General features: G+C 44.1%; 1 protein-coding gene across 2 annotated transcripts in view; it reads right to left on the reverse strand.

Moving 5' to 3' along the window:
- The window catches only part of LOC115559907 (protein kinase C epsilon type), an 80,931-nt gene that overhangs the window by 22,501 nt on the left and 33,156 nt on the right, over positions 1-25,274 (reverse strand). Inside the window, exons 3-11 of one of the 2 annotated variants that reach the window (XM_030379090.1) lie at positions 21,918-21,981; positions 15,721-15,889; positions 15,086-15,120; positions 14,747-14,835; positions 13,037-13,169; positions 12,136-12,278; positions 9,280-9,376; positions 8,652-8,923; positions 6,937-7,110 (exon numbers count right to left, since the gene is read on the reverse strand). In XM_030379090.1, coding sequence (XP_030234950.1) covers positions 6,937-7,110; positions 8,652-8,923; positions 9,280-9,376; positions 12,136-12,278; positions 13,037-13,169; positions 14,747-14,835; positions 15,086-15,120; positions 15,721-15,889; positions 21,918-21,981 — 1,176 coding nt within the window. The remainder of the gene's footprint in view (positions 1-6,936; positions 7,111-8,651; positions 8,924-9,279; positions 9,377-12,135; positions 12,279-13,036; positions 13,170-14,746; positions 14,836-15,085; positions 15,121-15,720; positions 15,890-21,917; positions 21,982-25,274) is intronic. The other variant, XM_030379091.1, reaches the window with a different exon arrangement.

The following is a 25,274-nucleotide window of genomic DNA, read 5'->3' on the forward strand; positions in this document are numbered from 1 at the left end:
CTTTCTCTGTCTCTCTCTCTTCCCCTCTGCCCTAGCTCTTTGACTAGGGCATATGAGGCCTGCTTGTTTTTGCTGTTGTATAATGTTATTTACATTTCTCAGCGGTAATTAGTCTGATAGGGGCTCAGCTGCGATCCCACCGACGATTAGCCAGCACAGAGGACAGGACGGGAGGGGCGGGGGGAAGGAACCAGCTAGAACATAGGTCATGTAAAGTACATAGATTTCCTATACATATGTGGGCGTATGGGTGTGTGTGTGTGTGTAAGCGTGTGTGTGTGTGTGTGTGTGTGTGTGGTTGTGTTCACACACACACACATCCTCTCTCACACACACACACACACACACATACACACACACACACACACACACACACACACACACACACACACACACACACACACACACACACACACACACACACACATTCTGGCTGTTGTGGGACAAGACCGGACACATCTCCTTGAGGCAAACTGGTAGACCGGCCGTTGCATATTGTGCATGCAGTGATTGCAAAACACACAGTTCAAAAGTGTTCGGAGTCAAGAGAGAAAGAGAGCTTAAGAGAGATATCATATTCAACCTCGACTTGCAGAATTCTGCAAATCTACTAAGAGTCCAAAAAACACAAAATAATGCATGCAGAGCAGAACAGAACAATATCCAATCATGTTTTATATCCAGAAGAGGGCGCTATAATTCTATAACTGCCTTAAATGTCCCATGGCATGCTACTTTATGGATGCTTTAATATAGATATTAGTGGGCCCCTAATTCTTTCCCTTGATTCAGTTCGCGTTGGTCAGTTCTCCAAGAAGAATCGTTCAGAATCGTTCGTTCAGTCAAGTTTCCGGTGGCGGTGAATCGAATTATGGAATGCACGGTTCTCAGCTGAGTCAGTCAGACGCAGCTCCTCCCTCGTTCTCACTCTCAAACGAAGCCGAAAAAAACGTTAACCAAACGCAGCAGGATGGGGGTGGGGAGTGTAGTTGATTATTGGATGTTTAACATATCAGCAAGATAATAGGCTTCATTTAACAATGATGGTGGGGGTCCCGGATGGAGACAAACCATGCAAGAATGAGACATATTGAAGAGAAATCAAACTATTTTATTAATCTGGCATGACACAGAAAGTACAAAGACAGCATGCATTTACCATTTCACTGATATTGAATCGTATTATCGTACGCTCGCTCACTAAGCCTCTTTCCTCTTCACCACTCACAGTCAGTGAACGAAGAACGAGTCAGCGAAAAGTGGGTCTGGGAGGAGTCGAGTCTGAGAACGAATGAGACGAACGAGAGAGAAGAATAAGATCGGTTTGTTTTGTTAGATTCGTTAATTCGAACTGATTCAATCGCGGGCAACAGTTGCGTTACAGTGTGTGTATTCACACAAACACACGTGCCGCTCGCATGGTAGGAGCTCATTGGGCAAAGCAGCGAATGGGGAAATAGCATGTCAGGAAAATTTCCAAAACGGCTTGTCTGAGCAGGGCCGGCGCTGACCGTTTCGGTGCCCTAGGCGCCTCGACATTAACTTGCGCCCTGGAGAGGGCTTCCGAGCGGGGGAACATGTTCCATCTCGGAACATGTTTGGTTTCATTTCGCTTTTTTAGTATATTTCTATTAATTACGTAAGGGCGCCACCAGAGGGCGCCCCCAACCCATTTGCCGCCCTAGGCCATCGCCTAGGTCGCCTATGCCGAGCGCCGGCCCTGCGTCTGAGCCAAGTTTTTTCAAGGCAGAGCATATCGAGGAAATCGCCGTGTTACAATCGTCCCGGTATTTCAATCGTCCCGTGTTTCAATCGACCCGGCTCTCCCCTACTCTCATTGGCTGAATCATTGAGAACGTTTTAGACTCAATCTATCTCTAATCTCAATCTCGCCTTTGAAAAAATGTTTGGGCGCGACAAAAAGAACGCCCCCATTATTCCGGACATACTAGCCCACAGTGGATCATGGGCATCAGGGCCATATACGTAGTCATAAAACAACTGATATGACGTTATGGTAGCCTATACGGCTAATTTTGTTGATCGGCTTCTTTCAAAACATATCACAACGGTGATGGTCTGCGCTTGGCGCCGGTGTGTGGCAGGCTTGACACGTCGGACTCTTGTCTCTGGTATTTCCACAACGAGACTCGTTGTGGGGGTTATCTCAGCCATCTCAGACGATGGTACTGGCATACAAGGCAGTCGATGGAACTGCCCCTGCCTACCTCCAAGCATTGCTAAAGCCACACACCCCAGCTCGATCCCTCCGCTCAACTACCTCAGCTGGACGCCTGGTACCGCCATCGCTAAGAGCTAGCAAAGGCCGTTCAGCAAAGTCACAACTTTTCTCGCTTCTGGGACCTCAGTGGTGGAACGAGATCCCTGCCGCTCTCAGGACCGCAGAGTCGCTCACTATCTTCCGAAAAGGACTCAAGACTCACCTATTCAGAGTCCACCTCGACACTGCATAGCCACCCTCCCCCTTCTGGCCACCATTGTACACTGTATTGTATTGTATTGTGTTGTATTGTATTGTACTATAGCACTTAACTGTGTAGCAACTGCAGTAGCTGCTATCATGGCTGTAACACGGGAAATTGGTTAGCCTAGCGATTGTTATACTTGCACTTGGTTCTATGAACATCCTTTCTGTACCGACAGCGATATATTCATGCACTTCTTATGACAAATGTACTTATTGCAAGTCGCTTTTGATAAAAGCGTCTGCTAAATGCCCTAAATGTAAATGTAAATGGTTTGGAAGGAATTGGGGGAAAGTACATTTTTCAACTTCTTGACGGAGCCGACAGATCCAACGGAATGGATGGATCCACAATGCATTGCGGCTCCGCCCCATTCAAAGTCAATGGGATCCGTCAACGACAATCGCAGTCAGCAGTCGCAGGCAACAATCCCTTTCTCCTCCGGGTCATAGTTTAGTCTACTTCAGATTGATGTGGACGTGGAAGAACCAGAGACGTCGGAGAACCTGACGCAGTCGTTTGAGATCCACAATATCGTCTGGAGGCACACACAGCTTTCGGCCATGATAATATATATGATGTGATATAGATATCTATGTATAATATGATATTATTTAGATATAGAGCTCCAGGACTCCCGAATATTAACAGAACACGGCCAAAGGCTGTGTGCGCCTCGCCATTGGATACATCCACTGTAAACAGAGCGCATGGTTCCATGGCTGCAAGCTGCTCAGGGCCACACCCCCACCCTTCTTCTCGACCTGCCTCTCTCCTCCTCATTTGCATTAAAGCTACAGACACAGAAACGGCGTGTTTGGTGAAAGCTCAATGTGCGACTGGCTCGTAGTGGCTGTAATTCTGCACCACGGCTGAATTTTGGGAACATCTTTAAATACTGTGTTTGGGGCCCGATAATATCTATATTAAAGCATCCATAAAGTAGTGTGCCATGGGACCTTTATGTTTGTTTCTCATGCCAATAACCCACTGCTCGATCAATAGGAAAGGAGTCATGAATCAACACCTGTGGCTTCATTGTCTCCAGCGACCGAGAACCAATCCAGGCTTCATCACGTTGGCCATGGAATCAACTGAGGTCAATCTGAAGCTGAATGGTGTACGGCTGTCTGTCTGTGAGTATGTGGGAGAGACAGAAAAGTTTGGGTACATGTGTTTGTTTGTGTGTTGACGTGTGTGTCTGTGTATTCCTCAAAGGGGCAGGGCATTCAGAAACGATGGTTTCAGCATATGGAATCCACATCAGGACCCTGATAAGAATCAAAGTGGTTGTATAAGAAGGCCTACAATCACTTTGTTATGTCCAAACATCACAATCAGGTCCTCACTCCCCCCGGCCTCAACGTGTGTGTGTGTGTGTGTGTGTGTGTGTGTGTGTGTGTGTGTGTGTGTGTGTGTGTGTGTGTGTGTGTGAGCATTTCCTGTGTGTTGGAGATAAATAAATCATATGAGACTGCTGTCATCAGAGTTTGATGTTTCCAGAACATTCTGAGAAAACAAACTAATTTACTCAAAATGGAGGACCATCCCCTCGGCCCCCTTCTCCTCCCTCCCCTCCCGGCCCCCGCTGACCCCCCCCCCCCCCCTCCATCCTCCTCTCCTCTTCCTGTTTGCAGTTCCCCCCTGATAAAACTACAGTTGGGGAAATACTAGTACTGTACTTGTCAACAATAAAACCATGGAGCGACGCCTAATGGATTACTATGGCGGTGACGCTGTTGTGAAGTGAAAGACATATTGTTACATAGCGCAAAAATACTCTGTCGTCGTGTATGACATGTGATCGTAGGATTAAGACTTATTTTCCTGTACAAGAAGAAAGAATATTTCCAAACCATAAATAACCAAATCCATTAAACATGTAACAAACCAGTTCACGCCTCTGTAACATTTTCTCTGAGGCATTCTAAAACAGTTTTGTCTGAAATTGGACACACACAGACACACAGACACAGACACACGTACATACACACAGGTCCTGTGTATGTGTACATGCAAGTTGGTGTGTAGGTGTGCATGTGTGTGTTTGCATACGAGTGTGTATGTGTCTGTGTCTGTGTGTGTGTGTGTGTGTGTGTGCCTGCGTGTATATGTGTGCATCCCTGTACTGTGTATGGTATTTATATGGCTGGGGTTAACACACAGCACACCTATTTCCAAAGTGATTGCATCCATACAATATGTGTGTTGTGTGCGCTTATACCACGGTCTGCGGGAATACTCGATTCTGATTGGATGCAGGGTGTGCATTAACTCCTGATATACGGACACCTGGACAAGTAGTTCCGACAAATTGTCTGTTCACCGTTCTCAATTAATGCGCTAGCTGGCGTATCGTCTCTAAAATAGTAGTAACCATAGCAACGGGAAACAAAACAAAGCTGAGCGGACTATAATACCTCCCGCTACCTCCCGTTCTAAAGTCGTAGCTATGGCCCGTCCTAATTACTGGAGGAGTGAACAACGTTTCCGTTGCATGAGAACCCAACGGGCGTGTAATGGTGGTTCCGGGTATTAGTCAGACCCTCAGGCGTAACCAGGCAAACAAATGTATGTTTTGTGGAAAACTTTATATTCGGATTGTAAAACGCATGAAAATATAAATTAATTATGGACTTCGCGGAGGCAACCGTCCTCCGCTTCGCGTCGGACGGTTCACGCCTCCACGTCGTCCATTAATTCCTGATAATGGACACCTCGTCGGGCATTATCCCTTACATATATCCCACCAAAAGTCAGCCAGATCAAGAGAGAGACAGAGACAGAGACAGAGACAGAGACAGAGACAGAGACAGACAGAGAGACAGAGAGACAGAGAGACAGAGAGAGAGAGAGAGAGAGAGAGAGAGAGAGAGAGAGAGAGAGAGAGAGAGAGAGAGAGAGATGTTGTCCCTTTTCTTCTTCAAGCACGTTCTCCTCCTGATTCAGGTCTTCCTCTTCCTCCAAATCTACATCTGGCTGGGCCTCCGCCTCTTCCTCTTCCTCTACCTCCTTTTTCTCTTCTGTGGATTTCCCCTCTCACCCTCACAATTCTTCTGACTCTTTCCATTTTGGTTTCAATAAAGTCAGGTGAACTTACCTGCTGCATTTTTATGGTGCTTGAACCTGATTGGTGTGTCTACATTTAAGCGAGTATGTGTTTGCGTACCTGATTGGCTGTGCTTAACCAATTGGCTCAGTCAGTGCTTTGGAATTGCAAGGAAATGTCATCCTGATATACAAATGTGTTTAATGTTTGCAAGTGTGTTTAGTGTGTTGCAAATCACTGTATGTATTGTTTTGCAAAAAGTGTGAGGCTGACATTGTGCTTATCGAGTCGAAGGTGTGTAATCATAACTAAGGTCTAATCATTTGATAAATGTGTAATACTTTTGATTTTAGTGTCTATGCAATCGTAAAAAACTGTAAGAAGCCTATTTACATTTCTCTTATCACCAAGGCTGGAAACTATTTGATAATGTAAAATGTAATAAGCAGATATTGCCCCCTAGTGGTAAACCACTATAATATCACAAAGTGATAAATTACATGGTAACTTTATGTGTGTGACTACAACTGTGTGTGCACACAAGCAGCCACGGTCTAGATGTTGGTTCATGGTGCTGGGTGTTATGTTACTGTATGTATAGTTGTTGAAGTATATGTATATTCATACATCTGTGTGTGTGTGTGTGTGTGTGTGTGTGTGTGTGTGTGTGTGTGTGTGTGTGTGTGTGTGTGTGTGTGTGTCTTTGTGTGTTTGTTTGTTGGTTCAAGCGTGTGCATGTCGGGGTGCATTGCTTGAGTGTTTGTGTGTGCGTGTGTGTGCAAGTGTGTGTTTGTAAGTGTGTGTGTGTGTGTGTGTGTGTGTGTCTGTGTGTGTGTGTGTGCGCGTGTGTGTGTGTGTCTTTCAAGTTTCAACCTACGGTCCAATATATGTTTGTTTTGTACTGATGGTTTCAGTTTCTCCCTCCTCTATCTGTGTTTGTTTCTCTGCAGAGGTTGAGTGGGCAATTTGTTACTAGTTGTGTTATTTGCTTGGGCAGCTGGCAGCTGGTATATCAAGCCCCGTTTGAAACCAGACCTGTTGCCAGCTCCATCACAGCAATGTCCTGCTGGTTTTGGTTTCCTTTTCAGTTGTGTTATTCTTTCATTCGGAATTGAATCATCCTTTCTATTAACTCTTTGTGTGTGTGAAAGAGTGTGTTTGTGTTTATGCGTGTGTATGTTTGTCTGTGTGTATGTTTGTCTGTGTGTCTGTTTGTGTGTGTGTCTGTCTGTCTGTCTGTCTTTCTGTCTGCCTGTCTGTCTGTCTGTCTGTCTGTCTGCCTGCCTGTCTGTCTGTCTGTCTGTCTGTCTGTCTGTCTGTCTGTCTGTCTGTCTGTCTGTCTGTCTGTCTGTCTGTCGGCCTGTGTGTGTCTGGCATTCGTGCGTGTGTGTGTGGGCCTACCCTGGTCTGGAAGCAGCAGTACAGCTGGGTGAGGTAGGGGTGTTTGCGGGCCAGGGCCAGGATGCGTTTCTCGGTCAGGGTGCAGTCCACATCGTCGTCCTGCAGGATCACGTCCTTCTTCAGAACTTTCACCGCGAACACCTCGTCACTCCCCTTCTGCTCCGCCAGCATCACCTGGACACACACAACCACACACACACACACACACACACACACACACACGCACAGACACAAACACACACGTATGCAAACAGACACGCTCACACACGCACACACACACACACACACACACACACACACACACACACACACACACACACACACACACACACACACACACACACACACACACAGTCAATCAGTATCAATACACACTAGGACCAGTACACATCAGGACCAGTACACATCAAGACCAGTACGCATCCGGACCAGTACAAATCAGGACCACCAGTGCACATCAGGACTAGTACACACTCGCACAGTTACACAAAGGGTCTTTATGCATTTATCTGTTCTAGATATAAAATGCTATGATCACACATTCGGCACATGCACACATGCTACAGAATCCCAAAAAATTATAATATACACACAAAACAATGTTCCCTCCCTGAACCTCTCATTGAGGCTCCTTACACGTCTAACACCACTCTCTTTGACTCTGTTATTTTCCACTTCCTCCACTCTGCTCAAAGCTGCCAAAGCTTCTTTCAAAGCTTCTTTAAGCACACACCTCCACATTTCCTTACTTTACATACCACAGCCATTTCTTTATTTGGATTGGTCTAAACCTCACATAGACGTATGATTCAATACAGAGTAAAGAGGTCAGAGGGATGCCAGGAGAGTGAGAGAGCCCCAAGAGTGCTGTACCTAAGATTTAAGAGCTATTGTTTCTGAGTAATGGGTTCTAAATGTCCTAACCGTTCATCAGCGAGGTTATGATTTGTGGGACTATCTGTTTCTAGTTGTTTGCGCCTGCCAGTGTATGGCAGAGAACCGTAGGGAGGGGGGCTTAGAGAGGGAGGGGTTTGGTTATTTAGATCCTAAATCCTGCTCTTCTATTGAATCTTGCCCTCAGCCAGAGGCGGTTGCAGGAGTTAAAGGAGGTGTACGGTACAGAAGTTAAAGAGGGTGTACTTTACAGGAGTTAAAGAGGGTGTACGTTACAGGAGTTAAAGGAGGTTTACAGTACAGGAGTTAAAGGAGGTGTATAGTACAGGAGTTAAAGGATGTGTACAGTACAGGAGTTAAAGGAGGTGTACCTTACAGGAGTTAAAGGAGGTGTACGGTACAGGAGTTAAAGGAGGTGTACGGTACAGGGGTTAAAGGAGGTGTACGGTACAGGAGTTAAAGGAGGTGTACATTACAGGAGTTAAAGGAAGTGTATGTTACAGGAGTTAAAGGAGGTGTACCTTACAGGAGTTAAAGGAGGTGTACAGTACAGGAGTTAAAGGAGGTGTACCTTACAGGAGTTAAAGGAGATGTACGGTACAGGAGTTAAAGGAGGTGTACCTTACAGGAGTTAAAGGAGGTGTACAGTACAGGAGTTAAAGGAGGTGTACCTTACAGGAGTTAAAGGAGATGTACGGTACAGGAGTTAAAGGAGGTATACCTTACAGGAGTTAAAGGAGGTGTACATTACAGGAGTTAAAGGAGGTGTACGGTACAGGAGTTAAAGGAGGTGTACAGTACAGGAGTTAAAGGAGGTGTACCTTTCCAAAGCTACCCTTTCCCAGGACTTTGATAAACCGAAAATCCTTAAGGGCCATCCTCTTGATCTCTGGGGCGTCGTGACCTTTAACCTCTCCGTTCTCCTTGCCTTCGCCCCCAGTCTCGCCGCAGCCAACTCCGCCTCCTCCTCCCCCATGGTCGCTCGTTGCCGTGGGAACGGAGGAAGTGAGAGCGACTGGATGCTTCTTGTGTTCTGGGCCGCGGTGGTCAAGGGATAAGGCTTTCCGGATGTTCTCCAACTCCTTCAGGTCTGCTGGGTGGAGACAGGGCAGACAACTCAATACCGGACAAATGAAAATCAATCATGTGAACTCAATCTGCATGTTAACAAATGGTCTCAATTATTTTAGGACTGCAAATCTTTGGAGAAGAAGCAGCTATAAATAAACAATGTTATAATATTAGATTTAGTTTGGTTACCAAAAGGGACATTTTACATGTTTAATCTATACATTAAAACCATCTACCAAATTTAAAACAGACTTTATAATCATGTTATATTTATTTATGAAATGCTTTATCATTTATTGCTTGTTTTTTTAATGCCTTTGTGTGTATGGGTGCATATGCGTGTGAGTGTGTTTGTATGTGTGTGCGTGTGTTACATACCCGGGTCACATGGAGACGTGGGGGCGGACCGGGAGCGGTCCTCTACTGTCTGTGGGCTGATGGGCAGTGGCTGCTGGGAGTCCTGTCCTTGATGAAGCTGTGCAACATGATCCAAATAACCATCAATAGCACAGCTGAGCTGGAGGGCTGGAAGGGCGTGCTTATCCCTTTGGCCTCTGTCATATTCCCCCTTCGCAGACCAAACACCCTTTGGTCAGCGAAGATCCCGTGGTATTCATTGAAAGAACAGGGGTGCTAACCCCTGTGTCCTCGCCAGTGTGTGGTGAGCAGTCTGCACAACCTAGCTGTATCAAGGGGGGGAAGTTCACTGGTAGCGGATGAGGTGTTGAATCCCTCCTTCCCAAACACACACACACTGCTCGCTGTGAAAAGCCCTTTGGTGTCTTGAAAAGTGCTATTTAAATTCAAGGAAATATTATAGTTACATTAGGCTTCTTTCATTAGCTACATTTTATCTTCGTGATGAGCCAGCCAACACCATAAGCACCAGGCTTTTGACATTTCCTTCATCTTTTCAAACCAAATATTATCGTTGTATATATTGTTTTGTATATGCTTAATCTATGTCACATGTACCAGTTGCCAGCAACCTGTTAGGTGCAATTGGCTAGACCCATAACCAATCAGAGCAATGTAACATGTGACACATCTGCAGCAGCCATCTTGGTTGTTTGTGAAAACACCTTAATTGTGTTCGAAATCGTTCCCTATTCACTCACTCAGTATTCCCTATATAGTGTTCATGATATAGTGCACTATATAGGGAACGAACAAACAAGAATTCGGACATTAGGCTGAACATTTCTAAACGTCATTTGCGTCAGAAAATGTGCAGGATATTTGTGTGACGCAGAAAGATGCGGCCACATCCTGTTAACAAACCAGGCACTCACGAGGAAAGCTGGAGGTTGTATTGATGATGAATGTTACATTTCCTTGGTCAAGTTTTTTTTTAATTAATTTTGAATGTTACATTTTCTATGTTAAATCCCAAATAAATTGTTGACATTTCTAAACGAAAGCCGGAGACTCCATCATTAAATGTATTATTTTTCGCGTTTTTTCCGCTTCTTCTCCTCCGGAAAAACACGACCGCACTGCATTGTGGTAAACGGGAGTAACATGTAGGGAACATCGTATGTACACTCAAATTTTGGGTATTTTAAGTCCACTATAACGTATATATATAGTGCATGAAATTAACCACTGAGAATTTGAACACCACTATAAAATGGCGACCACCCTATATAGTGCACTATATCCGTGCTAGGGAACGATTTCGAACAAGGCTCTTAACAGTGCTCCATAGGGTGCGCCTCTGTACAGTCATCGTATTAAACCCGCCCCCATATTAGATGAACGACTTTGATTGGCCTGACCCGGGCTGCAATACATCTGGCAGAATGGGAGAGGGAACAGACACATATGCCAGAGCCAATGAAACATGAGCTGGCAGATTGGTCTGGTGACCGATATGGGGGAGGGAGGGAAAGTCAGATTCAATCAGTCTGACTGTAATGGACTAATGGAGCCTTTTTCACAGATCTTTCCTTATATGAAAAAACCCAGGCGTTGCTCATTACACTAATTAGGGCTCTGCTTCTTTAATGCACCAGGGCCCAAGTAGACTTACCTTCACTGGTTAAGTCTGCAACCTGTGTGGTGGTACATTAAAGTAGCAGACCCCGAATGAGTCTTATGAGCAACATCTGTGTATTTCTCAAAATGTCACCTCTTTGAAAAGGGTCTTTATTGTACTTGGGTTCCATAGAGACTGTTGATCTGATCTTAAATACATTGCACTTTCAATTTTACTTACTAAAAAGCCTTTTTAACTTTCAATTAAATTTTCTATTTTTACCAGAAAGATACATGATCTGATACCAGAGAGAAAGGATAAGGGTTACTAGAATCCGGGTTGGAGTCCCAGAGAAAGTACCAAGTTCCTTTAGGTCGGGTTGGAGTCCCGACGCGGATACCAGAGAGACTGTTGATCTGATCTTAAATACATTGCACTTTCTATTTTACTAATTTCTTTGCATATGTTTTCTTTTACTTATCTATTATTTTATTTTACTGTATGACAATGTTTATATGTGAAGCACTTTGAGTCTGCCTTGTGTATGAAAAGCGCTATATAAATAAAGTTGCCTTGCCTTGCCTTGCCTATCATTGATGTTTACTTAAAAACATGTAAATAATTAAAGCCTTTGTTTCTTATTAGCTAGTCTATGGGTTTTGGATTATTGGAGGTGGCGTTGTATGAATTTTCAAATCAATAGGAATAATTAGAATATGTATCAGTTCGTTTCCATTGAAAAGTTCCTGTTGACCGGTTTTCCAGTCTGCAGCCTGATGCCCCGCAGTAGGTACGCTTTCTCTTAAGTTAGGGTGCAAAGCCCACATTGAAACATACATTATAACTAGTTTTAAACTAAAGCTTTGTCAATGTTTGATTGTACCACAGAGACGCCAGGTTTATCTTAACTACTCTGGTGTGTAGTGGACGCCAACTGTGTAATAAGCTTGTGTCTTTGAACATTTTAAGCAAATGCGTTGTCACGGACAATGCATTGCAGCCAGGAACATCCTCCTTTCCTCATCCTTCTCCATCCTACCTCCCCAAATGAGGCGCCATGGCAACCTGACAAACTCTATTTGACGTGAGACTTTGCTCCTAGTAAGGACTAGGTGCAGTTTAAATTGTAACTCATGTCTACGTTGGGAGTAATCTATCACCTTAGTTAGAAATGTAGTACAAACTAGGCTACGTTTGACTTAGGCATCGCTGGTGCAACTCAGTGCTTAAGTCAAACTTTGACCTCTTGACCTCACCTTTTTCCGTCGAGCGGCACTACTGGAGATCTTGTCTGGGGTCACCCCAAGGTCAGAGAGCACTTTGGCGATGCCCCTGGCGTCCACGCCGCAGTTGGGCGCAACGTTGCTCTCACAGCGCCTGTGTACGTTCACTTTACATACTGACACACACAAACCGACGCACACACACACATTCATACACACACACACATACACATACACACACACACACATACGCAGATAAAAACACACACAGACACACAATCAAACGCGCATATAGAAACACAAACACAACCACACACACATGCAAACACACACACACACACACACACACACACACACACACACACACACACACACACACACACACACACACACATCCAGACACAAAAACAAACAAACACAGACATAAGCAAAGACACACATACACACCAACAAGCACACAAGTGGACGTGATAACATAGCAACAAAATATAGGACTCAAATAAAGTTGTGTATGTGTAAATTGGCATGCGTCTAAACACAGTGTTTGATATCTTCTAAAAAGAAAGTAAAACAATTTATGTATCCATCTATCTAAATGGAGTTCTGTAGCATGCCACTGGTAATATTCATCGTAATCCCCCCCCCCCCCTCCCCGGGCTACTCCAGACAAGGTGATGGCAATCCTGTCTATTGTTAGGTTGCAGAGAATGCTACATAACGCTGGGGCACCATGTTGCCACGCAGGAGATCTTCTTCCCTGAATCTGTGTGGTGATGGCTGGTTTAACCTGTGCACACTGTGAATTCCCCACTGGCCCAACAGGTGTGCAGCCTCACCAAGCCCCAGAGTCCAATCAGTCTGCCTTTTGCCAGGTGAGGCTTCATAATCCAGCCATAATCCACACACACTCCACCACAAACAGGTGTGGTCCTACCTTTACACTGGAGGCCCTGTCGCAGCAGACCCCAGAGCAGAGAGCCACAGTGATCGCAGAAGGTGAGCACCTTGAAGTTGTGGATGCTGAACTTGTGGGGCATGTTCACACTGAACCTCTGGGAACCGACGGGCTGAGGCAGAGGAGGAGGAGGAAGAAGAGGTGACACACAACTCCACCGCCAAACAGAAACAACACACATTGTTTGAATTAAATCGATCATTTTATGACCCATGACCTTATCTTTATTCATGTTCCTACGTAGAGGGAAATTCTGATTGCCATGACTCCATACATGCAATTTGACCTTGAATGCTAATCCTATATACTTAACCACCAGGGGCGGAGCTATGGGCGGGGCAGTCGCTCCTGGGCCCGGGCCCTTTGCTGTTTCACAGGGGGCCCCTCCCATGGTCAATGGGCCACCCCCCCCCAACAACGAGCGAGACAATAATACATTTTGTATACTGGTGGTACTCGAGTCGCTGGGCATAAACAACTTTTAAGTTGTTGTTATGCTTGTCGAGACTTACATACCCTTGATTTTAAGTATACTATTATATCATGGTGGTAGTCAAAATGTAGAGAAAAAAAAAAGTGAGATTAAATCCCTGAAACAATATTGAAAATAAATAAATTTGTGATTTTTTTTGTTAATCTATGTTGTTGCTTTACGTATATTAATCAAATAAATTCATGATTGATACCCAAATGCTTGATGGTAGCCATATCTGCTCCTTGAACGTCATCTGACGACAACCGTAGCAAACAGACTAGGCTGCTCAAAAATACTGGATTCACATCTACATACTTTAGCTAAATGCTGCCCCACCTATGCCCAGTTATTATAGCTACATAGCACATATTGCATGATACATGACTGGGATTTGTTGATAAATATTTCCCAGCAAATGTATTTATTCTGTGTTAATTTCTTGGATTTCAGCATAAAAAAAGCTGCTACAGAACGGGCAGTGTTTCCTAAATAACAGTCGTTACATAACAAAGGCACTAGTCCCAAACCCAAACCGCTAACTTTCCCATTAGGCGCCCCTGGAACACTGTCCCCTTGACGATGTGGCCTGAGGCAAGGTTAGGTGTGCCGTGAATATGTTGTGCGATTTAATACATATTCCTCATCCTGGCACATCGTAGGTTACAGCGACACCGGGGAGCAAGGGGAGAAAAAAATAAGTTGGGCCCCCACTTTGAAATACCAAAGCGCCTGCAAAAATGGATGTGTGTGTATTCGTATTGTCGTTATTGTATTGTATGTGGAATGGCCCACCCCAAAGTCATGGCTGAATGGTGTCATTGCAGCAACCATCTCTGAAATAAGGTCACGGTTTAAGTTTAAAGTTTGCAAAAGTTTGAAAAGTAGCCCGTGTGCCCTTTATTCTGGGTTGAGATCATTGGGGAGACTAAAATAAACATAAAGGTGGAGAAGCACTGCTCTAGAGGCTGGATGTTAGGAGGCGTTGCTGAAGACTATAGTAAACATAAAGGTGGAGGTTAGGAGGCGTTGCTGAAGACTATAGTAAACATAAAGGTGAAGGTTAGGAGGCGTTGCTGAAGACTATAGTAAACATAAAGGTGGAGGTTAGGAGGCGTTGCTGAAGACTATAGTAAACATAAAGGTGGAGGTTAGGAGGCGTTGCTGAAGACTATAGTAAACATAAAGGTGGAGGTGAGGAGGTGGTGCTCTTGTACCTCCTCCTCAGTGACCTCCTGTTTCTTCATCCCAGCGCACTTGGTGATGATCAGCTCATGGCAGCGCTTATGGACCACGCACGTGCACACTGAAGAGAGAACACACGCACACACAACACACACACACACACACACACACACACACACACACACACACACACACACACACACACACACACACACACACACACACACACACACACACACACACACACAAAACACACACACACAGGGCAATGATCAGGTAAAGGTGACATCATGACTCAGTGTAGGGGATGCATTGGTTCAGACATCAGTGTAGACACAAAAGGTCTGGTGCAGAGCAGAAAGAGGCCTTACCTTGACACTGGTAGCCCTGCTTTCCGATGACTCCCCTGGAGAGAGACCAAAGGTGTGCGTGGGCGAGTGTGAAAAAAGAGAAAGACAATATGAAAGTGAGTACAGGACACCGAAGGGTTTTATTAAGGATCACAGAGCTGTTCTTTGTACTTCATTCTAACATCCCTGTGAACATTTTACTCAGTGAGAGTGTGTATGTGTGTGTTAGATTGTGTGCTTGTGTGTGTGCATGCGTGTGTGCTAGTGTGTGAGTGTGTGTTTGTGTGTCACATAAGTGTATGTCCTTTCCATTCCACCGTTGTCCTTTCCACTTCAGAGTAGCAATACGTCCTGCATGTTTCCTAAAGCGGCGTGTCCGCAGTGGGGTGGCAGTAGGTCAGGAGGTAGAGCGGGTTGACTAGTAACCGGAAGGTTTCTAGTTCGATACAAGGCTCGAGTGTCGAGGTGTCCCTGAGCAAAACGCCTCACCCTGACTGCTCCTGACGAGCTGGCTGTCGCCTTGCATGGTTAACTCCGCCGTCAGTGTGTGAATGTGTGAATGAATGGTTATAAGTCGCTTTGGATCAGCCAAATCCCCTCAATGTAAATGTAAATGTAAAATTCTGTTCAGGGTGTGTGAGTGTTGTGGTGCCCACCAGATGAAGTCCCTGCAGTGGGAGCAGTAGGTGGGCTGGCGGAGGTAGGTGGCCATGAACTTGTGTCCGTTGACCTGGTGGACCCGCCGCCGCACGGCCCCCTGTCTTTTCCTGGGCCGCATGCGCTCCCGGAACACACGCTCCTCATTCTCACTGGTGACTGCCGCCGCTGGAACACACACACACACACACACACACACACACACACACACACACACACACACACACACACACACACACACACATACACAAAGACACAAACGTTTAATTGCAAAATGGTACCCAGATATTGGATTATCCGTTAACACAACGTTGATGACAAAAACAACAAAGGTAAGACATAATTGTTTTTTCTTGATTGTCTTTAGCCTATAGTTCAGCAAATGTATTCGTTTTTGTATATATCAAATCATGTGAAAAAGATTGCTTTTACCGTGCATATGCATTTGAAATAAATGACTATTTTTTTCTTCTTATTTTGCCATTAATTAGGGTCAACATTATCATCATTAATGTGTAACATTGATTGCTTCTCTATCTGGCCACTAGATGGTGCTGTTATGTCATTGTTTTGAACGAGGACTTTTTGGAGAGCATGCAGGTGTTTTAACAACAGTCAGAGTTAACACACTGAGTGCTCTGAGTGCACTTTCAGTTCCCAGAAGAACAGAGATTTTAATTAATGATGTCAAGTGATAATTACATCCATGGGAAATAAGATGAGGATGTGAGAGGGAGGAAGCAGGCCACGCCTAGAAAAAGGGACATATATTATGAATCAAAAAGTTGAGATAAAAATTAAAGAGAGAATGAGTGGACTTAGTGTAAAAGAGGAAAGAGTTCAGGAAGTCATAACACACACACAACCAGAAACGGGTAGGAATGGCCATGAGAACATCAGATTTGTTTGCCACGAGGGATCATCTCCAAGGTTATTGATGATTAAGTACTTTCGCACAGTGACTCAATGAAATTATGCTGACTTGTCCTTGAATAACCAACAGGCGTTCCGAAACTCTCTCGCAGGCAGCTTTAATACAAGCTGGACAGAAAATGGATGCGATTTTAACTTGAAAACGCACGCACACACACACACACACACACACACACACACACACACACACACACACACACACACACACACACACACACACACACACACACACACACACACACACACACACACACACACACAGGCTAAGGTTGGAGTAATGACATCTTAGAACAGCAACATTTCCACAATAACTCTGCCCGCCCCCAAAAATACTAACCCTCACACTGTTGCTAGGCAGCAGCCATTAGTTGCTAGGCAATGGTGATGGGATAAAGAAAGTGTCTGGAAGGGTAAGGCTGAGGACAGACTTAGCATGACAAGGTAGGGAGTTTGCTGTGTGTGCAGCGTGTGTGGATATGTGTGCAATGCCGTTTGACTGTGTGTATACATAAGTATGTGTGTGTGTGTGTGTGTGCGTGTGTGTGTGTGTGCATGTACAAATGAATGTGTCTAAACATAAGTGTGTGTGTGTGTGTGAGAGAGAAAATGTGTGTGCGTTTCTGCGGGTGTGCACGTGCACATGTTAGTGTATGTGCACGGCATGAAGGAAAGTCTGTTCATCTGTGCATGGGATGTGCGACATCGCAACGCCTTGTGGTTTTCTGATGCTCAGCTGACTCTGTATGAATGACTGATTTGGAGCCCAACCCGGCTCACGTCCATTAAGTCTGAGAGCTGTGGTGGGTGGATGGGGATGGGGACATGCGATGATGATGTTGATGGGGTTGGTATGAATCAGAGCAACACTAACACTGACACTGCAAACGCAATGAATGGCCAGGTTTAACATCTTCATCCCAAGGCCAGTTTCTGGAAATAACATACCGAAAGTAAATAGTTTATCTCCACAACGTCAATGGCTATAATATGTAATCTTGGTACCACAAGAGAGTTAACACCTGTGAGATTGTTGCGCAGGTGAAATAAATGATATGGATACTACTTGGTTAGGTCAAATAAAGCTAGAACACAGCTGGAGTGGAGGATTTTATTTCTGCTTGAAATAAATGTCATGTTTATTTCAGCACAACATCTGATGAGAACCTGAGTCACAATTTGATGCCAATAAATAGTAGAGGTTGTTTTGGAAATCAAATGCAAACCAATGCAAATTTGAGGATATAAACCTTGATGAAAAACACACAGGTAGATATCTTGAAATCCTAATGTATAATTGTGACACTTTACCCTTCTACTGAACGACGAAGAACCTTTGTTCTGATTGAAGGCAATTTACCAATTTCCCTTAAAACCATCTCATAGGTACTATACATTAATTGTAAACACCATGTTTAAAATGATGCCCAGATATCTGATTATTCGTTGATGGTGATTTAATGCGTTCAAACACAACTTTGATGACAAAAACAACAAAGGTATGAGATAATTGTTGTTCTTGATTGCCTTCGGCCTCTAGTTCAGCAAGTTAGGGTTGGGGTTAGGGTTAGGGGTTAGGGTTATTAGTTTTGTGTGTATCAAATCAGGTGAAAAATATCAATTTTGCTGTGCATATGCATTTGCACAGTTATGAAACACTAACTATTTTTGTTACATTCTTCTTATTTTTTTTGGAGGTTGGAATTGTCTATTTTTTATCAAACAATGGTAATGATAAACTAAAAGTTGAGAATATAATCTTTCTAGGGGTGGCACACATTCTCATGTGGTTAAATGCCTTAAAATGTCTTTGCAATTTGGGGTGAGAGGGTTTCCCTAACACGGGCCATTTTAAATAATAATAATAATAATAATACATTTAATTTAGAGGCGCCTTTCAAGACACCCAAGGTCACCTTACAGAGCATATAGTCATCATACATTATTTAAAAAACAAGACATTGTGTAAAAATAAATAAACATAAGCAATAAGAAATAAATAAAACAAAAACAAGACAAAACAAAACAAAAAAACAATCAAAACAGTGATCAGTTAGACGTTGTGTGCGAGTTTGAATTTGAATTTTGGTATAAAGAGGTTAATTACCACAGCGAGTGTATGAAGTGTTGGCTTTTTACTAGATTGATTATGTGTTGCAGGATCAGCCATGGAAATACAGTCCTACAAGTACATTAAGTATAAATCATAGAATGTGTTTGTGTGTGTGTGCGTGCGTGTATTTGTGTGAATGTGTGTGTTTGTGTGTGCATGCGTGCATCTATGTGCTAATGGGTAGAGGGCAGTTCTCAGCCCATACAGTTACAAAATAAAATGCATTAAACTGATGACAATATGAAGGACTATCAATAGCTCTCCTCATCATTATGTATGCACAGGCACCCCTGCACGTACAGCTGCACAAGCACATTCAGGAACACGGCCACACTTTTTGAAATGAAACGATGTTTCATCCAAAACATTCTGTCCTCATGTGATCCTTCCTTTTCTCTCCTAGTGCCCTCATCTTCCATTGCCTTTGATTGTGTCTTTATCTCTCTCTCTCTTCCTGTATCTCTCTCTCTCTATCCCTCACTCTCTTCCTGTATCTCTGTCTCTCTATCCCTCTCTCTTTTCCTGTCTCTCTATCCCTCTCTCTCTTCCTGTCTCTCTATCCCTCTCTCTCTTCCTGTATCTCTCTCTCTCTCTCTCTCTCTCTCTCTCTCTCTCTCTCTCTCTCTCTCTCTCTCTCTCTCTCTCTCTCTCTCTCTCTCTCTCTCTCTCTCTCTCTCTCTCTCTATGATGTAACTCGTCCATTAGGAACATCCACTTTACTAATCAATTTATGACCCTTCTTCCTCTTGCTCGCCTACACACATGCATGAATACACACACACACACACACACACACACACACACACACACACACACACACACACACACACACACACACACACACACACACACACACACACACACACACACACAAACACACACACACACACACACACACACACACACACACACACACACACACACACACACACACACACACATCAACCCATATACACACTGTGCTGACTTATGCACACACATAAACAATTCTACGCCAGTGTAATCTTTTGCTAGGTTACTGTTGCATTGTCAGACCCTATCTCGTGCTTAATAGGGATTAATTTTGTTTTCATTCATTTCTCATGGGGTTGTGGTGTGTTGGAAAGTGGAATAAATGTTGGAGGTAATTGAATGTTAATTTGGCCACACACACATTTAAGTTTTGTTTGGAGGCGTGCCACCAAAGATGGCTGACTTTAGGAGAATAAGAGAAACACAAGAAAATAAACTATGAACTGTGTCAAAGTTAAAGGCCTCTTTACAAAAAAATAACATTATACAGCAGGATCTTGGAGGAAAGAATATTGGATTACTCCTTTTTGATTAATGTTTGGACGCGTTCCATTCATTGAGTGTTTTGTGTTCCCACATGTGGGTTGACCTTCTGACGTTTGGTACAGTAGGAGCTGTGGACTTTAACTTATTTGTATATTTCCTTCCTTTTTCTCAGATGCATTGGACATTGTTTGCTTCAGCATTAAACTGACTGCCTATAAAGTATTCTAATACAAACAGTTTTATTATTTATTGCCCACCACAGTAAACATTAGCAGTTGTCACCATATTTAAGTTATACGGTATGTGTCATAATGGTATTTTGGACGGATCAGGGTGGTGGGATTTAAAAGCTGAATGCTTAATGGTTATAATGGTACAGGCTCGGGTGAAAATTGCTTAATAGGTTACCAGCTGGTTGTTGACCATGATGCTGATGCACCTGTATAGAAGCAGAGAGCTGGAAGCAGATGTCAACACGCTGTCCACTTCAACGGCCAAACATACTGCTAACATGTACATGTCTTTGCATAGTTAACCAACTGTGTAAGTAGTATGCTCTGGCCAGCACCCTTTACGCAATGTGTTTCTGATCAGGATCCATTGAAATGGGTCACCTCGACAGCGGAGATTCTCCGAAGCAGACACACGTGTGGGATTGTGACACATTTGCACCTGGGCGTGCGCGGCACTCCAACCCCTGCGTCCGACCGATTGCATCGGTACCCAGCGCACATTCTTAAGACTATGAGGAATGGCACTGAGATCAAGATCCTCAAATAGAGCATTAGCATGAGGCAAAGGAAACGAGGTACGCTCTCATAACAGTCAAACAAATCAGTGGAATTAGGAGTTATTATTAGTCAATAACATTGGCAAAACACAAGCTTGTTTATTTACTATAATCAAAAAAATATGTAATTTCATATTGGGTGGCCACCAGTTTATCCTATTTTGAATGGTAATGTCATTATTGACAATGTTATAATGTTATAATAACACTGGTATAACTGTTATTATACTAGTTTATCCCATATTCAATGGTAATGCCATTGTTGACAATGGTATAATGTGGAAAACAGGGGCAGTGCCAGTGACTGCTAACTCCTAAAATGACATCACGCTGTCCCTCTGCTGTTCCTCTGTTGAGGCTGATTTCTCTCTGTGTCTATCCCTATTTCTCCTTCTCCCTCTTTGTCTAACGCTACGCTAGACACAGGAAACACTAAATGACTTTTTCCTGTTTGCGCTGTGGCAATTACACCATGAAAACACGTTGACTCATGTGCTTTCACGCACGCACTCACGCACGCACGCACGCACGCACGCGCACACACGCACACGCACACACGCACACACGCACACACGCACACACACACACACACATGCACACACATAAGGAACTAGCGAAGTAAAGACTACAAATCTCAGAACAGATTTGGGATTAAGATTCAGGATTAGGATTAAGTGAAGCAACCTACAACCACGACACACCGACACATCACATGAGATAGGGGGCTGAGGAGAGGGAGTGGGGGAGGCACAGTGAGAAAGAATGAAGGACAGAAAGAGGAGGATGAAATGTGGTTAACACGGCCGTATCGCTTGGCCTTTCAACCGATTCATGAGATCCATAAGCGGAAACCGGGCCATGAAAAAAGCAATATAATGACACTTAGAGCGAGGGCTCAGTGATAGCAATGACAAAGTGGTAAAGTGGGCGGTTACACACCCACCTGGAAGCAGAGGGAGATGTTGTGAAGAGATACCTGATGACAGGGTTGGCCAATTGACAACACTACTACATAATGATAAATGAGCACATTCAGACAACACACACTGGCATTAGCCTTTGATGGGCTTGTTGGTCCTTCTTACCTTCGCTGGAGGAACCGGAGAGGTCAATGACCACATACACCTTCCCCTCTGGCTCCAAGTCGATCTACAGCAGGACAAGATCAGGAGCACAAGGTGAGTCCAAACAAGGATAAGAGAAAAAAGGGAGAGACATGTAAGAGAGACAAAGTCAGGGAAGATCTTTACAGAGGCTTGAGTTATAATGTCCTTGTGTAACTCTTTACTGTAGGTTCCATGTTGATTGCATGTGTTTCAAGGTAGCTGTTGTATTTGATTGATCCAAAAGGTTTTCCATCTGGTGCCAAGAAACCACTTCTGGGGTGGTACGCCTGTTGCAATCTACACCTCAGATGGGAAATTATAAAAATAACTCCTATACACACACACAGACAGTACACAAATGCCCAGCCGGTCTAAACAACTACTACAGCTTGCTTCATCTACTGAGATTTTTAATCCCACAATTCTTCTTTGATCAAGGACTCCTAATTCTAAAGTAGGTCCTTACAGATGTTGGTCTTTATCCAAATGATACATCTCCATATACCGGTGCACCCATCAATGATGCACATCTCAAATGCTGATATCTAAAGGTCCGCAAAAACATAAAGGTATGGTTTCAACATGTGCGACACAGACGTTTTAACACAGCTTTTCTTTTTTGGACTAAAGTCGGCGCTACCAATGTGGGGGTGTGGCCGAGGCGTGAGCCGGAGGTGGAGAGCCAGGTGTGGCTCGTTGGAAGATCAGACACAGCTGCGAGAGGGGAGTTTGATTAGCAGGGGTAAAGGACAACCAAATCCCTACACCACAGGTAGGGTGGTTTCATTTGATGAACCCCGCTATAGGTTGAACACCTGTTATTGCATACATTACCTCTGATTGGCCCTAACCTACCTCTGATTAATATGGTTACCCGGTGGCCTGCTGATTGGTTTTTCCTGTGACACACCTGAGCTCTGCTTATTGATTCTGCCTGAAGGGAGATTGACCGTTGGTAGCCCTGCCCAAGAATAAAAAATGACTGAAGGCATTTCAGTAACATACACTACATAATACATTACATTACATAATAATGCTATGTAATCATTAGAGTTGCATGGGCCAAAAGGAGCTGTAACATAAACCAGCAGAGGACGGGATGAGGAAGAGGAAGATAAGCGATGTGCCAGGGGCCCCACGACGACCGGACAACCATGATGTCTACAGTTCAATACTCATTTCCTTATCACCTCTACTGTGTCTCACCACACACACACACACACACACACACACACACACACACACACACACACACACACACACACACACACACACACACACACACACACACACACACACACACACACACACAAAAGCCTATTTTTATACACACACACACACCCTCCCTTCCTGTGAGGTCACTCAGTGGCCACCATTCATCAGCTGCTCAGGGAGCGTGCTCAGACCCACAGGTACACAGGTCACTAAATATAGAGACGGCTAAGGAAGGAAAAGGTCCCTCGGTGTGTGCGTGTGTGTGTGTGTGTGTGCGTGTTTGTGTGTGTGTGTTATTGTGAGTGGGTGTGTAAGTCTATGAACCACTTTTGTTTTTTTATGCGCTGTCCACACACGCACGCACGCACGCGCACACGCACACGCACGCACACACACACACACAAACACACACACACACACAAACACACACACACACATTAGGGTCTTAGCTGGCTGGACGAGGGATAAGTGTTGATAGGAACGCCAGCGGTTCACCAGGTCTCTTGCTCCCTCTACTTGGCCTTGGAAAACCTGATCTTATTTACGGACAGGCCCATAGTCTTCATAGTTAAAATTTGCAAATAAATGACCATTTGACAGGGTCACATTGTCTGTGCAGCTTTTGACACGACAAAAGCTAATTAACTGATAAATTACATAGAAATAAACTGAAATCCCATCAAGGCAAAATTAAGTGAATTGACTTAAGCTCTATCAAATATCAATGGTGTGTGTGTGTGTGTGTGTGTGTGTGTGTGTGTGTGTGTGTGTGTGTGTGTGTGTGTGTGTGTGTGTGTGTGTGTGTGTCTGCAAATATCCATATTAGTTTATCTTAGTTAGGAATGACTTGGACTAGTATTTGTTTGTGTGTGCGTGCATGTGCCCATAAAATTGACACAAGCCATCCATGGATGCACATGTAGAATGATCTTTTATATTTTCAAATAGGATCCCAGACTTTATTCATCACCAACTCCCTGAAATAGACTCTGCATGTTAACGGACAGGGCTCTGCTCTCCCTCTCTCTTGTTTGATCTCTGTTTAATAACCTAACACACTTGCATGCATAATTTATGTGTGTGGAGGTACACACATATATGCACGTGCCCACACACAGCATAAAAGCATAAACACAGGCAAATTAAAAAGCTTTTCCCAATGCAATTGAGTTGTTTTGTCTGCATCCACTAATGCCTTAATTACATCTCTCTAAAAACCACACAGTCTTTGTGCTGTCTCTGTGTGTGTGTGTGTGTGTGTGTGTGTGTGTGTGTGTGTGTGAGTGTGTTTGTGTGTTGATTGATTGATTGTTGCATGATAGAGAGAGAGAGAGAGAGAGAGAGAGGGACGGAGATAGAGAGAGAGACATTGTGTTTTATCTGTTAAGGCAGTGTGTTCCTTGCCGCGGACGCACACTTCTTGGAGTGACACACAACAGACCCCCTCTCTCTAGCACACACATGTGAAGGCCAAATGGGTCAAAACTAGAGATGCACCGATTGCAAAATTCTTGGCCGATACCGATTTCCGGTTTTTAAGGAGGTCTGACCTGCCAAAACCGGTTTTTCCGATACCGATTTTCTAAGAAATAATTATAATCATATAATATGTTGATAGGTTTTCAATGTAGTGAGTCCCCGGGACCCACAGGTGGCGAGTTGGGTGGGTCCCTGAGAAATTCAATGGGTCCCGACTCCCCAGTTTAAAAAATGTGTTTCTTTTTTATTATTATTCTATTTCTTAAATGAAATTAATAGTGTTAAACTCAATACATGAAATTGTCATCTGAAAAGCGCAGCCATTTGTATGTGGTGAGCCACTGCTTCAGAAAAGTTCGCTTTTTTTGGGAGGAACATGTAGAAGGTTGAGGCAATTCTTCTGCAGTGGGCTCATCAGGCTCAGTAGAGGGGGAGGCAGAAGTAGGTACAGGCAATGTTGAGGTACTCTCTCTAGGCTGATCAGAGTCAGGGAGGAGTGCAGAGGTAGTGGGGACAGAAAATGCAGCTGCAATAGTTTGCTGACCTGCAATAGGTTTCATCTTTTTCTTTGGTGGTATTTTTGCGTTCTCTCTTCTCTGCCTGTTTCTCGAGAAAAACGGGATCTCGTTGGAAGCGCGATGT

This window comes from Gadus morhua, chromosome 15, assembly GCF_902167405.1.
Source record: "Gadus morhua chromosome 15, gadMor3.0, whole genome shotgun sequence".
Classification (NCBI taxonomy): domain Eukaryota; kingdom Metazoa; phylum Chordata; class Actinopteri; order Gadiformes; family Gadidae; genus Gadus; species Gadus morhua.